Source organism: Prionailurus viverrinus, chromosome C2, assembly GCF_022837055.1.
Source record: "Prionailurus viverrinus isolate Anna chromosome C2, UM_Priviv_1.0, whole genome shotgun sequence".
Lineage (NCBI taxonomy): Eukaryota > Metazoa > Chordata > Mammalia > Carnivora > Felidae > Prionailurus > Prionailurus viverrinus.
In genome coordinates, this window is record NC_062569.1 from 84,365,246 (window position 1) to 84,379,041 (window position 13,796).

General features: G+C 39.1%; 1 protein-coding gene across 1 annotated transcript in view; it reads right to left on the reverse strand.

Moving 5' to 3' along the window:
* Nucleotides 1–1,118: 1,118 nt before the first annotated feature.
* Nucleotides 1,119–13,796, reverse strand: part of LOC125175748 (probable cation-transporting ATPase 13A5) — a 111,900-nt gene continuing 99,222 nt past the window's right edge. Inside the window, exons 27-30 of the mRNA XM_047876562.1 lie at nucleotides 11,628–11,830; nucleotides 5,749–5,837; nucleotides 3,335–3,415; nucleotides 1,119–1,419 (exon numbers count right to left, since the gene is read on the reverse strand). Coding sequence (XP_047732518.1) covers nucleotides 1,159–1,419; nucleotides 3,335–3,415; nucleotides 5,749–5,837; nucleotides 11,628–11,830 — 634 coding nt within the window. The 3' untranslated portion in view covers nucleotides 1,119–1,158. The remainder of the gene's footprint in view (nucleotides 1,420–3,334; nucleotides 3,416–5,748; nucleotides 5,838–11,627; nucleotides 11,831–13,796) is intronic.

Genomic DNA, 13,796 nt, shown 5'->3' on the forward strand with positions numbered 1-13,796 from the left:
GAGCCATTAAAGATCTGTTAAATTAGCAAAACTCAATTTATGGTCACAAGAAAAGCCTACTAGCTAATTTAAAAGGTTCACTAGAGATGTATGTCCTCTCAAGGTCACCGAGAGGTAAATATATATTAAAGGTAATAACGTACAGATTAGATTTACAGAGGATATACCTTTTCTTGTGGCCATTAGTGCGCACATAATGATTGAGTAAAATAATGAAAAGATGAAATGGGACTTGAGGTCGTTCAGCAGCCTGATGCTTTTCATGCTGAAGACACAAACATAAGGAATCCTTTCCCCAGGGTTGTGTTTTAAGATGAGCAATGCTGAGTTTGAACCAACTTTTTGACTTAGAATCTGAGGGTTTCATCTGTCCATAGCAACAAATAAATAAAAGTGTCATGCTTCTTTAAGTGAAAAGTATATTTTAACATTTCTCCCATTATCTTTGTGCTCTACCATGGACGTTCAGGCTCACTGTCCCCAAAACAATATATTTTGGGTGATGCCAACATCAGTGGAGTTGGCTTAGACATAAGCTGTGTCCAAGCCAAGATTATAGGCAGTTAACAGGCACCTCCATCATTCTCTACTTATTACAGAGTTAATTTTTCTGAAGGAAATCTCAGTTCTTTCTTTATTAAAGCCATACAAAAGAAGCAAAAAGAGGAATTTTGTGACCTTGGGAAAATATAGGTACATAAATGGTCTTCGCAAGTGAATATAAGGTTCAGTAAACTTGTGACAATTTATTGATAGAAAGACTTTTTCCCCCATATTCTTTTATTTGTCTGTGACTTAAAGATATATTGGTGAAACTTTCAAAGACCAAACTCTTCTTGAATTTTCCTTCTACTGATGTTCATACCACTAATTTCACTACCATAAAAGCTTGGGCATTTCCCCCAGGATAATGGTATGCAATATTAAGGAAAAAAAAAAGACAATCGAGGAAGTTCATGTTTTTCCTCAGTAGTGGAGGATACAGTCAAAATAAGCATATTTAAGGTTCTTTTTTGCAAGGTTCAATACATCGAGAAATGCACCTTGAATTCTCTGATGGATAAAGGAAGGTAGAGGTAGACTGTCATCACCTCTCCACAATATGTTAGTTTCTGGGAGCAAGGAGATGCTGTTAACCCCATATGACAATAATTCTGATTACAACCTGGTCCAAAAATGCTGTTCTGCGGTTTGGCCTTCCAATCCGAGTTTCGCTTTTGGAATCTGTTCAGGGCTTTCATAGCCACGGTTGATGTAGAATCCATTTTCACCATCGCCTGAATAATCCGTTCTGTTTGTGGGAGGCCAGGTGGAATCTTCTGCCAGCGTTTTTTGCCAGTGCCTATATTGACTTTTAGAATAGAATCCAAATTCTTTTTTGATCCATAGCCAGAGCTTTCGATTTTGAAGGATGAAATCCTGAGAAATCAGGTGGAGAAAACAATCAAACCATCTTTCCACATTCCCCTGCAGCCAGGGTGCTCACCGCCCGCCCGGGGCCTGTCTCTCAGATGTACTTATTTAAAGCTGCTTCTGAGGCAACTTTACTCCCTGCTGTCCCCACCAAGTCTAGCAGCTCCCTGGTTCTCTCCCTTGAGAAGGCAGTGTGCTTGTGTTCACACCAAAAGCTTACAGCCTTTCATTTCTACACATTTCCTAGTTAAATCCTGGCTGGTGATTCACTTTGAATTACTTTACTGCCAGACTGAAATGATAACAAAATAACATACTCAAAATCGAGAAAAGGAAAAAAAAATCACTGCTACCTGCCACAGGCCACTTACAAGGTGCCACCTGATGGTTTGTTGAATGAATGGCGGAACTCTAGAAATCAAATGGGTTTTGCTTTCCGTTTGGGGAGGGTTCTCTTTTTTCTATGTTCACATGCACTCACAATGTTTACACATTTATAATAGGAATGGTCAAATTTTGCATTCCACTTTTGGTTGTGCTAGAATTTCTGTCACATGTAGCCATAGTCTTCTCAATAATCACTTTTAATGATCTTATACCATTTTTTCAAATTGGTGTATAACGATTCATTTAAACAAACAGCATCTCTACTTTTGAAGATTATAGGTTGAATCTAAAATTTTACCACCATAGGGGTGCCTGGGTGGCTGAGTTGGTTAAGCGTCCAACTTTGGCTAAGGTCACGATCTCATGGTTCATGAGTTCGAACCCGCATCAGCCTCAGTACAGACAGCTCAGAGACTGGACCCTGTTTCCGATTCTGTGTCTATTTCCCTCTCTGCCCCTCCCCTTCTCACACTCTCTCAAAAATAAATAAACATTAAAATATTTTATAATTAAGATAAAATAAAATTTTACCACCATAGATAATACTACGATGAATACCTTCATAAATGGAGACTTTTTTTCCTCCCCTTTTGGGTTATTTGAAAATCTTTATAGTCTCAGGCACCTGGGCTACTCAGTTGGTTAAGCATCTGACTCTTGATTTTTGGCTCAGGTAGTGATCTCACAGTTTGTGAGATCGAGCCCTACATTGGGCTCTATGCTGTCAGCAGAGAGCCTTCTTGGGATTTTCTGTCTCTCCCCATCTCTCTCTGCCTTTCCTCCACTCATGTTCTATCAAAACAAATGAATAAAAACTTTAAAAAAATAAAATACATAAAAATATATATAGTCTCAAATTGATTCCTTAGAGTATGAGAAGTTTTACACTCATTGTATACAATGATGTATGTGTCACACACACACATATATTTACATAGATTTGTTTGAACCCTTTTCCCAAGGGATTTACAATACCTGAATCTTTTTTTTTAAATGTCCCTTAAAAAATAATACCAAGGACTTTCACTGAGTAGGTAAAGTCATTTAATGACAGTGAATAGAAGAAAAATACTATAGGGGAAGACTTTCAAGAGTAAGAATTGACTAGGTGAGCAATGGTTTCCTTCCACTCTTAATTAAGGAAGCCCTTCTGAAGACAGCTCTTCACGCTGAAAGGTCTCATTGAATTTTAGAGCTTGTAGGTCACCTGGTCTAGTCTCTACTAGCTTATTGATAATACTAGAAAAATACACTACGATGCCTTCATGGGAGACAAAAATTAGAGTTAATTTGATGATTTGCCTTCCATGCTAAACATGGATCCTGAGAACATTTCTATGCAGCCTTTAGAGAAGTTTAAATCACTCTGCAAGAGTTTCCCCCAAAGAGAACATGCACAGTTCTTACAAACCGTTAATATCTATCACTTTGGGAGACAAAAACGGTCCATCTAAAAAACAGGTACCTGTTGAGAATGAGACCCTTTATTTGTTTATTTTCCCGGAAAAAGTGTAAGAGATGTACAGAAATTTACCTCTACGAGGAAGGCCACACAGAATTGGGTGAGGGCTGCCACCAAAATCGAAACCCTCCATGATGTCAGTGTTGGGATGAACTGTTAAAAAAAGAATCTTAGCTTTATACCATGCAGACCTTAAATTTTGAAAACACACACATAAACATTAATTATCTTATTTAATGTATGTATTTGTAACAGCTCTCTGAGCTTGGAGGGTAGGCATTGCTTTCTCCACTTCACAGATGAGGTCAGTGCGTTGCCTAAGGATGCAAAGCCAATCAATAAACAGAGCCAGAATTCAAATGAGAACGGACTGCCTCTTGGCCTGTGTTTCCTCCACTGCCTGAGAGTAAACATTCGGTAAAATGTGCCATGGGTCACAGACATGGGACAAAACACTTTGGAACCTGTGTGTCTCTCTTCATTTTTATCTTTTCAAATGGAGGTAAGAGGATCAGGATTAAGTCATTCATCTAATAATGCTATCACTTCTAATCCTCCCAAAGTTAAAATCTACTTGGAGTTCATTCATTCAGTGAAATTGACGTATGAGTAAAACATAAAGGGCACAGAGGTTACCAGTTACTTTTGATACTAGGTGGAAACTTTCTGAACCAAGGTTCCCAGTCCTAAGTCTAATGGCTTGATCAACGTTGAACGCACACAACCCACCTCCTTTTAAGGATTCAAGGGTACCTATTGGCCACCAATTATGATGAACTGATAGGTATTAACACTACAACTTCCCATGCTGGCATCAGTGGCAAAAGACTACTCCCACAACTCCCTTTCTGATCCCAAAGTCAAACATGGGGGCTGAGCTGTTGTTAGGACTAAAACCACAGATCCTCCACAGCATCTGATTGCCCCCTTGCAATTCTCATCCCCAGTCAATTCGCATCCCCAGCAGGTTATTGCGCTTTATTTTCTCCTTTCATGTAGAGACTGCCTTTCTCAGGTTGTGAGACAGAGCACCTGGGTGCAGAGCTGTCTGGAGACTGTTGTGAGATCTGGCAGTGGGTCAGAGCGTAGTGGAGAACCTGATCCTTCCCCTCCCTGCTGCTCCTGCCCTGATCTGAGAGGACTCCTCTCCATCCCTTGGCCTGGAAAACACTTGTCACACTGCTTTGGAATTATCTGCCCACAGGATGGTCTTCCCTCCTAGCCTCTGAACTACTTGAGAGCTGTGCCCACGCCTTACACATCTTGGGCTCGCTAGTGCCAAGCATGCTCTGGAGCTTCATAATGTCTTGTAAGTGACATTAGTTAGTTAGGTTCTCATTTCCTAACTGCATCTCCCTCCGTAGACTTTCTGCTCAAGCATATAGCATCACGTAATTAGGCTGCCATCACGTAATTAGGCTGTCCTAAAAGCCCTGCTGGAAAGCCTGCTCAGATATCTTCAATGACTCTCTGTTGCTCTCAGGAGAAAGCCCAAACTCCCCTGGCCACCTTTGTCCAGCCACACCACGCCTTCCTCACATTCCGCAGCATGTTGCCTCAGGCTTTGCCAATCTTCCAAGCATTCTGTGAAACAAGTCTTGCTTTCGATTTTTATTTCAGCCACCTTACATTCTTTTGCATTTCCAAGACAAAAGAGATTCTTGCAGCCCTCTCTGCTTGTGCTCCGGCTGTTCTCCTGGTTTGAAATACCCTTACCTCCTACCTAGCAAAATCCAGCCTATCCTGTGGACCCAGATCAAGTTGAGCCTCCTCCATGAGGCCCTCCATGATGGTACAGCGTACAGGCCCCGTGAGAGCTCCTCCTTCCTGTGTTCTTCCCACTTCTCTCCACACCCTCTACAAGCACAGGTGGTCCCAGGTGGCCATGTCATCATTTCACTCGCATAGGACACAATGTCCTCAACAAAACTATAGACTGCAAGTCAAGAGTCAATCCCTCTCTTTCATTTCTCCCACAATGCTGGCTCTAAGAATGAGTTCAATGACCTCTTCTTAAATTTTATTTTAACCCACCACCCCTTGGATTAAGTGATGCCCACTGAAATAAATCTCCCCATAGTCAATGTCTGACAGACAGAACCTGATTGGCCTACAAGTCAACTTTTTCTTACTCCTTACAACTACATTATAAAGGATTTCTACTATATGTTTAAAAAACGACACTTGAAGAATTACTGAATTAGCACAATTTATCATATTAGCATAACATGGATGAATAAAGTATCCAAACAGCATTTTTAGGTGTGAATAGGATAAATGTTCTAGATTGATAATACAGATGATATGGGAACAAGCAGAGGTTAACATACGTGTGATGAGTTATTTGTTCCTCTAGGAAGTCAGAATAGCCTCAACAACATGAAATGGTTGGAGAGAATACTAATACCTGACTTGCCAATTACAGTGCAAATATGGTCCCATTGCACATATGAGTCACTCCAGAGGTGGAAATGAATACCGCTTACCTCCATTCCACGATATATATCTTGAAAGTCAGAAAACAGAATGAAAACTGTGAGGCCCAAGGCAGATATCAGCAGAAATGAGAATATATCTGAAGAAACACCAAACGTTATTTTTAGATGCTAAACGAATGTTTCATATAATTTGGCACACACTGCAGAATCAATTATCTCTGTTGGGCAAATATCGGCTATATCTTCAGATGTTTTGATAGATCCTCATATGTTTTAAAATATGTTCTAATGCTTACCAGACAAAGGTGACAGCTTCACATCTTTCCTTTGAAAGGCGTGCTATGGAAAACTGCTGATCTAATACAGGACACTCCATAAAGGAGTCATGTCAGCTGAGAAGTCCAGGAGGGCCGGGACGCCCTGCAGTGACCAGCCTACGTGAAGGGTCACCAGAGAAGCCCCAATGCTTTATCACTGCGTGTCTGGTGAATTGTGCATGAATGGATGAACGGTCAGTCCTCTTAGTATCATTGCATTCTTTGTTGCCTGGAGAATAAAGTCCAAGGGTCTTCAACTGACATTCAAGGCCTTCCTTGAATAGAATCCAATTTCCATCTGCCTTTCTGTTCTAGTCTCTTATTGCTCTTTCTTATGTGTTGGAGGGGGGTTAAATCACAAACCTGCTACCTCCACAGAGGACTTTGTTCACAAAGTACCCTGTGTAGCGGATATTCTTTATGTCTTGGCAGTTTTTCTTAAATTTTTCTTAAAAAGCCCAATTCAGATACCACGTTCTTTTTAAGGCCTACCCAGGCCTCTCTCACAAAGTTTTCTTTCATAGGGTTATGTAACACCTTGCTTTGCAAGATCTTCCTTTATGCATCTACTAGACTGTAACCACTTAAAAGTGACTTTGTATGCCCTTCTGTAGGACTCTGAATTGAAAGAATGAGGAGCTATCATGTACATCTCCTGGGTTCTTTCTCTCCAACCTGCCCGAATGGCTTTGCTTTAGGAAGCTTAAACTTCCCAGGATGCACTGTGCCAACACCACTGTTTTTATCCCTCCAGCCCTACCCACGTCTGCATCCACAGAGCTTTTACACACTTTGTAGATGGGCCTTACAAAGGTTTTCTGATGAGGTTAGCACCTTCAGGCCCAAACAATTGGATTTCATCAGTGTTGCCATGATATAAAGGATCCTAACACGCTCTAAAATTTATGAACAAACTGGATGTTCTCTTGTATTCTCTCTACCTCGTTTATTCCAAGGTTTATGGCCTGCCAGCCCCCAACTCTATACCAACCAAAAATCGGAGATGACAGTGCCTCTGCAGCTGGCCCTATTTTTGTGAAGACATCAAAGCTGTTTCACCCCTGTGCACCTACGCACCCCCTCATATTCATCCAAGCTTCACTTGATATATACAGCTAGATGCCACACCTCCCAGAAGAAGAGCCAGGCTTGCTTGGGAGGGGTGTGAAGCAGAGACAAGAAAAAGCAGGGGCACCAGGATCGCTTATTTCCCCAAATAATGTGTACAGTTGGGTAAGAAGAGCCCAGGAGATGGCTGTGTGGATTTTTCATTTATGTCATTGTTTCCATGTCCCAGGGACCCAGATGTTGGGAAGAAGATGATGCCCCAAGTGTCCATCCTGACGAAGGCCTGGTAGTCACAGCAACTGAGTGGAGTGCTGGACACATCACACCGTCCTTAGACTAATGATCTGAAAAGCAGGCCAGGTGGGCACACGAATGACCAGTGTGGAAGGAAAATTATAAGGCCTTCATGTAATTCAGCTTTGATTGGAGAACATAATGAATGGAAGTGAGTGTTGCCTCCCTAGATCAGTTGCTGTTGATGAGGAAGCTTGAAAGAATGGTACTCTTTTTGCACACGTCATTTGGGAAGACATGTCCTGGGCAAGACACTACAGATTGCAAGGAAGGGAAGGGTTTGCAAATAGTCACATCTCTTTCCATAAAGATTAAGTTTGTATTCTTTCTAGATCGTCTCATTATAAAGTTGATCTGCCAAAGGCTATCAAGAAAGATACAGAGTTGAAAATAAAATTGCTTGATATTGTAATAGAAAGTTCCAAGGACTTTTGAGACTAAATGGCTTATTAGGAGAATGTTAGAATATTTGTTTATAAAACTTGTTTTTAACTTAAGATTTTCAGTTATTTTCCATGTAGGACTTGAGTTTACCCACAAGCTTTAAGTCACTATGATGTAACTAATTCGGTTCTCACTTAATTCAATGTATATAAAAAGCTTTGTAGTTACTGTTCAAACTAAAGTACTTGCCAAAGTAATATATCATATCCTCCTTGTAAAATACATTCACAATCAAAAAAAGGACTATAAGTGATTTACCTTAAAACATAAAGCAGAATCTTGATTTGTTGTGACAAGAGCCAAGGGCATTATCAAACACTGAATCAAAACTAAAAAATATCATAAGAAAATCAGGAAGAAGTTTATAGAAAATATAAAATGAAAGAAAGGTCTTAGCATGCTCTCAAAACCTTTGAAAAAACAGCTGTACCAAAAAAAAAAAAATGGGGTGTGGTGGTGACAATAGATAGAATGGTAAATAATTACTAAAACTAGTTTAACATAGTAAAGGTATGTTTCTAATTTAGGAATAGGAATGGGGCTTACTTTTCTAATATCTATGACTTATTTAGAAAATTACAGATTACAGGTTATGCCATAGGATGCCAAAACGATAGTAAATTCCCCAGAGCAGAAATTTTACAGGCCAGGTTCTCTGATCAGGACAATAAAACTAGAAATTATTAACTAAATTTAATAAAAAATCCCTTCTAACATACAGATTTAACGCAAAATTTAAAACATCAGCTGGGACAAAAAAAAGCAAATCAAGTCCATTTTCAGACTGTTGAATAAAGAGGACTAGAGGAATGAAAACGAAATCCCTTTCCACTTGAAAAGGAAACCTCTCGGGGCGCCTGGGTGGCGCAGTCGGTTAAGCGACCGACTTCAGCCAGGTCACGATCTCAGGGTCCGTGAGTTTGAGCCCCGCATCGGGCTCTGGGCTGATGGCTCAGAGCCTGGAGCCTGTTTCCAATTCTGTGTCTCCCTCTCTGCCCCTCCCCCGTTCATGCTCTGTCTCTCTCTGTCCCAAAAATAAATAAACGTTGAAAAAAAAAATTAAAAAAAAATTTTTTTTTAAAAGAAAAGGAAACCTCTCTATTCTGAAAACTAGGTGGGTCAGAGAAGAAATCAAGTCATAGAGACATGTGAAAATGTAAAGAACGTGGCCGAAACTTTAATTGTTGATCTTGAATGATTTTCTTGTTTCACAAGAATCAAAAGAAAATACTTACATTATAAAGTCAATTCAAACATTACAATTTTTTCAGAGAAAGTAAGAAGGAAGAAAAAGAATGAAAAAAGCAAAAATTAATAAGTTAGAAAAGAGAAAGCATACAGAATTTATTAAATCTGAGAACTGGTCTTTTAAAGAAAACCAGCAAAAATATAGTCCTTGTAAGAATATATGAAAGGTAACACATACAGGATGAGAATATTAAAAGAGTTATAAAAGGCAATAACATTATAAGAACATACGACTCAAAATCTTATGCTGAGACTCAATAATCTCAATGAACTAGAAATATCTGGGGGAAAACTTGTTATGTGAAAACACAGTTTAAAAACAGGATAATTTGGGGCACCTGGGTGGGTCAATCAGCTAAGTGTCCGACTTTAACTCAGGTCATGATCTCGCAGCCCCTGAGTTTGAGCTCCCTGTCAGGCTCTGTGCAGATAGCTCAGAGCCTGGAGCCTGCTTTGCATTCTGTGTCTCCCTCTCTGTTCCTCCCCCACTCACACTTTCTCTCTCTCTCAAAAGTAAATAAACATTAAAACATAAAATAAAATAAAATAAAATAAAATAAAATATAATATAATATAATAATAGAAAGAGAGTAACAAATTAGTCCTTTAAAAAAAAACAATTCTTTCAAAGGAAGGATATAGAGCCAGATTATTTTACTGGGTTCTTGCAAATTGTCAAGAATAGACCATTTACATCTATAAAGTTTTTTTTTTCCCCAGGAAAGAAAAAGTAAGAGTTTTCAAGCCTAATAATAAACCTAACAAACCACTACCCACACACGCAAAATCAATCCAACAGGAAATGCAGATATCAAAAAGCTATAAAATTTGAGGGGCCTGGGTGGCTCAGTTGGTTGAGTGTCCGACTTCAGCTCAGGTCATGATCTCACAGTTCCTGAGTTCAAGCCCCATCTAGGGGTTTGTGCTGACAGCACAGAGCCTGGAGCCTGCTTCGGCTTTCTCTTTGCCGTGCCCTCTTTTCTCTCAAAAACAAACATTAAAAAAAATTTTTTTAAATAAAGAATGAACAAATGGAGAAGCATAATATGTCTTTAAAACTGAGGACTTAATTGTGTAAACATTACAATTTCCCCAAGTATCAAAATTCAAAAAAGGAATTTTAAAAAAGCCTTACAATTTATTCTAGAGTTTATCTGGAAAGATTAACAAGAAAGAGAAGTAAAAAATGTTTGAAAACTGAAGAGTAATGAAGATACATCAATCTAACTGCTTATTAAAACTCATTATAAAACTGTAGCTAAATAAATGAAACTATAATTTTTAAAGTATAGTGATAGACCAAGAATAAGCTGGCATGTTAATGAGACAGAAAAGATAGTCTAGGAACTAATTAATTGTATATAAATTAATATGTTAGTATATAACATAAAAACTCACATAATATAAATTATGTATATAATGAAGCCATAAGTATACATGAATATGTAGGTATGGTAAAGGTGGCATATAATCAGTTGAGAAATAAATGATGAAAAGAAATATTAAGTAATAAATTCTGCTGGGAAAACGAGCAACTAGTTAGATAAAGTAGTTTGATCTCTACTTCAAACTGTATGATGAAATTAGATTTAAAAAGCATTAAAAGAAATTTAAAAAACAAGAGAAATGCTAATCTACCTGATATTGCAATGGGAAAAACCTCTCTGTGCCTAAAAGCGATGGGAAGAAAATCGCAAAGGAATAAACAACTCATACAAATAAATAAGACATAGAAGAGTGACCCTGTTGGAAAAGAATGGATAAAAATGTACGTAGGCAATTCAGAGAAGAAGAGATGGCTAAAATCATGAAAATGTGTTCATCCTCACTGGTGACTCAAGAAATGCACAGAATAAAGTAACTTGCCCAATGTTGTGAAGCTACAAAGAGGTCAAGTTGTATCTGAATTGGTTAGAAAAGTCTTTTACAAAGTATCAGGATATATATACTCACAATCATTCTTGATGACTCACAACAGGACAGGACTTGTAAATATTTAATAATGCATGTGTGTATCTGCACATAAGGAGTTTCCTGCCCAGGTTTCTACCACTCATGAAAATTATCCTTCAATACTCCATTAAAAAAAAAAATTTAAATGGAAATACATTAAAAAAAAATTTTTTTAAGTGTATTTATTTTTGGGAGAGAGAGACAGAGTGCAAGTGGGGGAGGGGCAGAAAGAAAGGGAGACACAGAATCTGAAACAGATGCCAGGCTCTGAGCTGTCAGCACAGAGCCTGATGTGGGGCTCAAACTCAGGACCTGCAAGATGATGACCTGAGCCGAAGTCAGACGCTTAACCTACTGAGCCACCCAGGAGCCCCTCTTTTTTAATTGCAAGATAAAGCTGAGAAAATACAGAAAGTGAAAGAAAATAACAAAAAAATGGTGGATAACTAGAGGGAGAGCTTGTAAGAATGAGAGCAAGTCACAAAAGCATTATACAACCATTTGTAGATACTTCATTCCAGAGTTCAGCCATCACTGTACCACTTAACTGCAACTCTGGGGAGGGTGGGGAAATGGAAGGAAAATTAAACTTCATATACTCACAGTTTGTGTAGATGGGTTTTCGAAATGGCTTTCCCTTAGAGAAGATAAACGCTGCCGTGATACAGTTGATGGTGGTGAGGGGCCACAGTGTGGTACTCTCAAAACTTAAAACTGAACCAGGAACCAGCGTTGCATTTTCAGTCCCATTTCTCTCCAAACTCACATTCATTGAGAAATTACTTTGGTTGTCCAGAAAGCACTTACTACAAGAGAATCGCCAACATTCATGGGATTTTCTATTCTATTTTTATTCAGGTGGCGGGAAAACAAAAAAAGTTTATCACTGACATGGGGTCTCAGCTTTCAGATTGTCCCAGCCCGTAACTACCAAGACATATTTTGTTCACCTCTTGCAATGACAAAGCAGAAATAACAATTAGAACAAGTCAAAATTATTCTTTGTCTATCATACCATTTAGAACAAGTGATTTGTGTTGAAAGGGCTTGGATGATAATTTTCTATGAAATCCCTTTCAGTTCAGAACAAATGAACCATGGCTGCCCATGTGTGTGCATTCGTGCGTGTGGGGGAGGGTTGTGGTGGGCACATGTGTGTGTGTGTGTGTGTGTGAGAGAGAGAGAGAATGTATGTGTTGTTTTCTCTTCTGAGGACTAATATAAGCCTACTACCTTAGGTCCTGAGTATGAATCTGCCTGCTCCATATCACTCTCTTCCTGAGGATCCAAGAATGACCCTCTCCTGTTTCTGAGCGTCAGTGGCTCTAGTTTGCTAATAAATTAAATGCCAACTTCTCAGGCAAGCCCAGAAATCTTCGAATCTGGCTTCCTGCTCTTATCTTTTGCCAGCCCTTCTCTGCTCCTTATACTCCAAACACATAGGAAAATTTTCTGTTCCCTAAGTACTACGGTTTGCACACGCCTGGGTTGAATACTCTATTCCGTCTCCATCCCTCTGTTGTCTTTAGTTCACTGGAAAGTTTGCCTACTGCTCTCTGTTCTTGCTTCTAGTGCTGTATTTAGCTCATTGTTCTGCAATTATTCATTCACATGTTTTTATTTTCCACCCCTGGGATGAGATTTCCTTGAATATGGAATTTCTCTTTTGGGTTTACTTTGTTGTGATTTTACCCAAATTTACAATGCCTTAACACCTAGCACAGAAATGCCACAGAATAGTTGCTCAGAAAAACATTTGTTTAAAAGATGAGCCTTCCCAGTCCAGATTGATCTATTCGCAATATTTCTTTTTTTTAATCTCCACACTCGCAAATTAGTTTGTATCAGCTTTCTTTTGTTCAGCTTGAAACTTTTTACTCTTGTAACTGTTTATAGATGAAATTAGTTCCCAATAAATAGACTTAAGTCTTTTTTTTTATTTAAAATTTTTTTTCAACGTTTATTTATTTTTGGGACAGAGAGAGACAGAGCATGAGCGGGCGAGAAGCAGAGAGAGAGGGAGACACAGAATCGGAAACAGGCTCCAGGCTCCGAGCCATCAGCCCAGAGCCTGATGCAGGGCTCGAAGTCACGGACCGCGAGATCGTGACCTGGTTGAAGTCGGACGCTTAACCGACTGCGACACCCAGGGACCCCTAGCCTTAAGTCTTAATATCTTTGTTTCCCTAGTGTCCCGCAATGTGTTTGGCATATGGTAGATGTTCAATTAATGTTTGCTGAGTACATTAATGAAACAAATAATCAGTAGTCACAAAATGTTTTTGCACAAAGGGGACAGATAGACCAGAAGGCCTGAATTATAGAGTTTAACACAAAAATATATTAATCTGTTATACTTACATTGCAGATAAGAGAGTTAAGGTCTAGTGTTGCATGGTTAGTGATAAAGGCAGGACTACCTAGCCATCATCCATTTAGCTATCCCTACTTGTCTCCCAGATTCAGAATTTTACTTATCTGAATATATGCCTTCCAATGAGGAGAAAAATCTGGTTTTGAGACAAAAATGAATTCTCTACTCCAAGCAATAATACTTGAATTGCTGAATTTAGGGTATAAATGGCAATCTTAGACATCATTCAGTAGTTTTCAATCTTTCACTGGTTGCTGGGGCTCTGGTGCCTCAGGAGCATCATGGAGTCTGTGAAGGGGAGTTTGTCCAAGCCTTACCTCAAAAAGAGCAGCCCCTTTTCTGCCTTTCTTTTTGGAGGTCAGGCAGGCCTTTTCAGAAGAAAATAGTTTGAATACCTA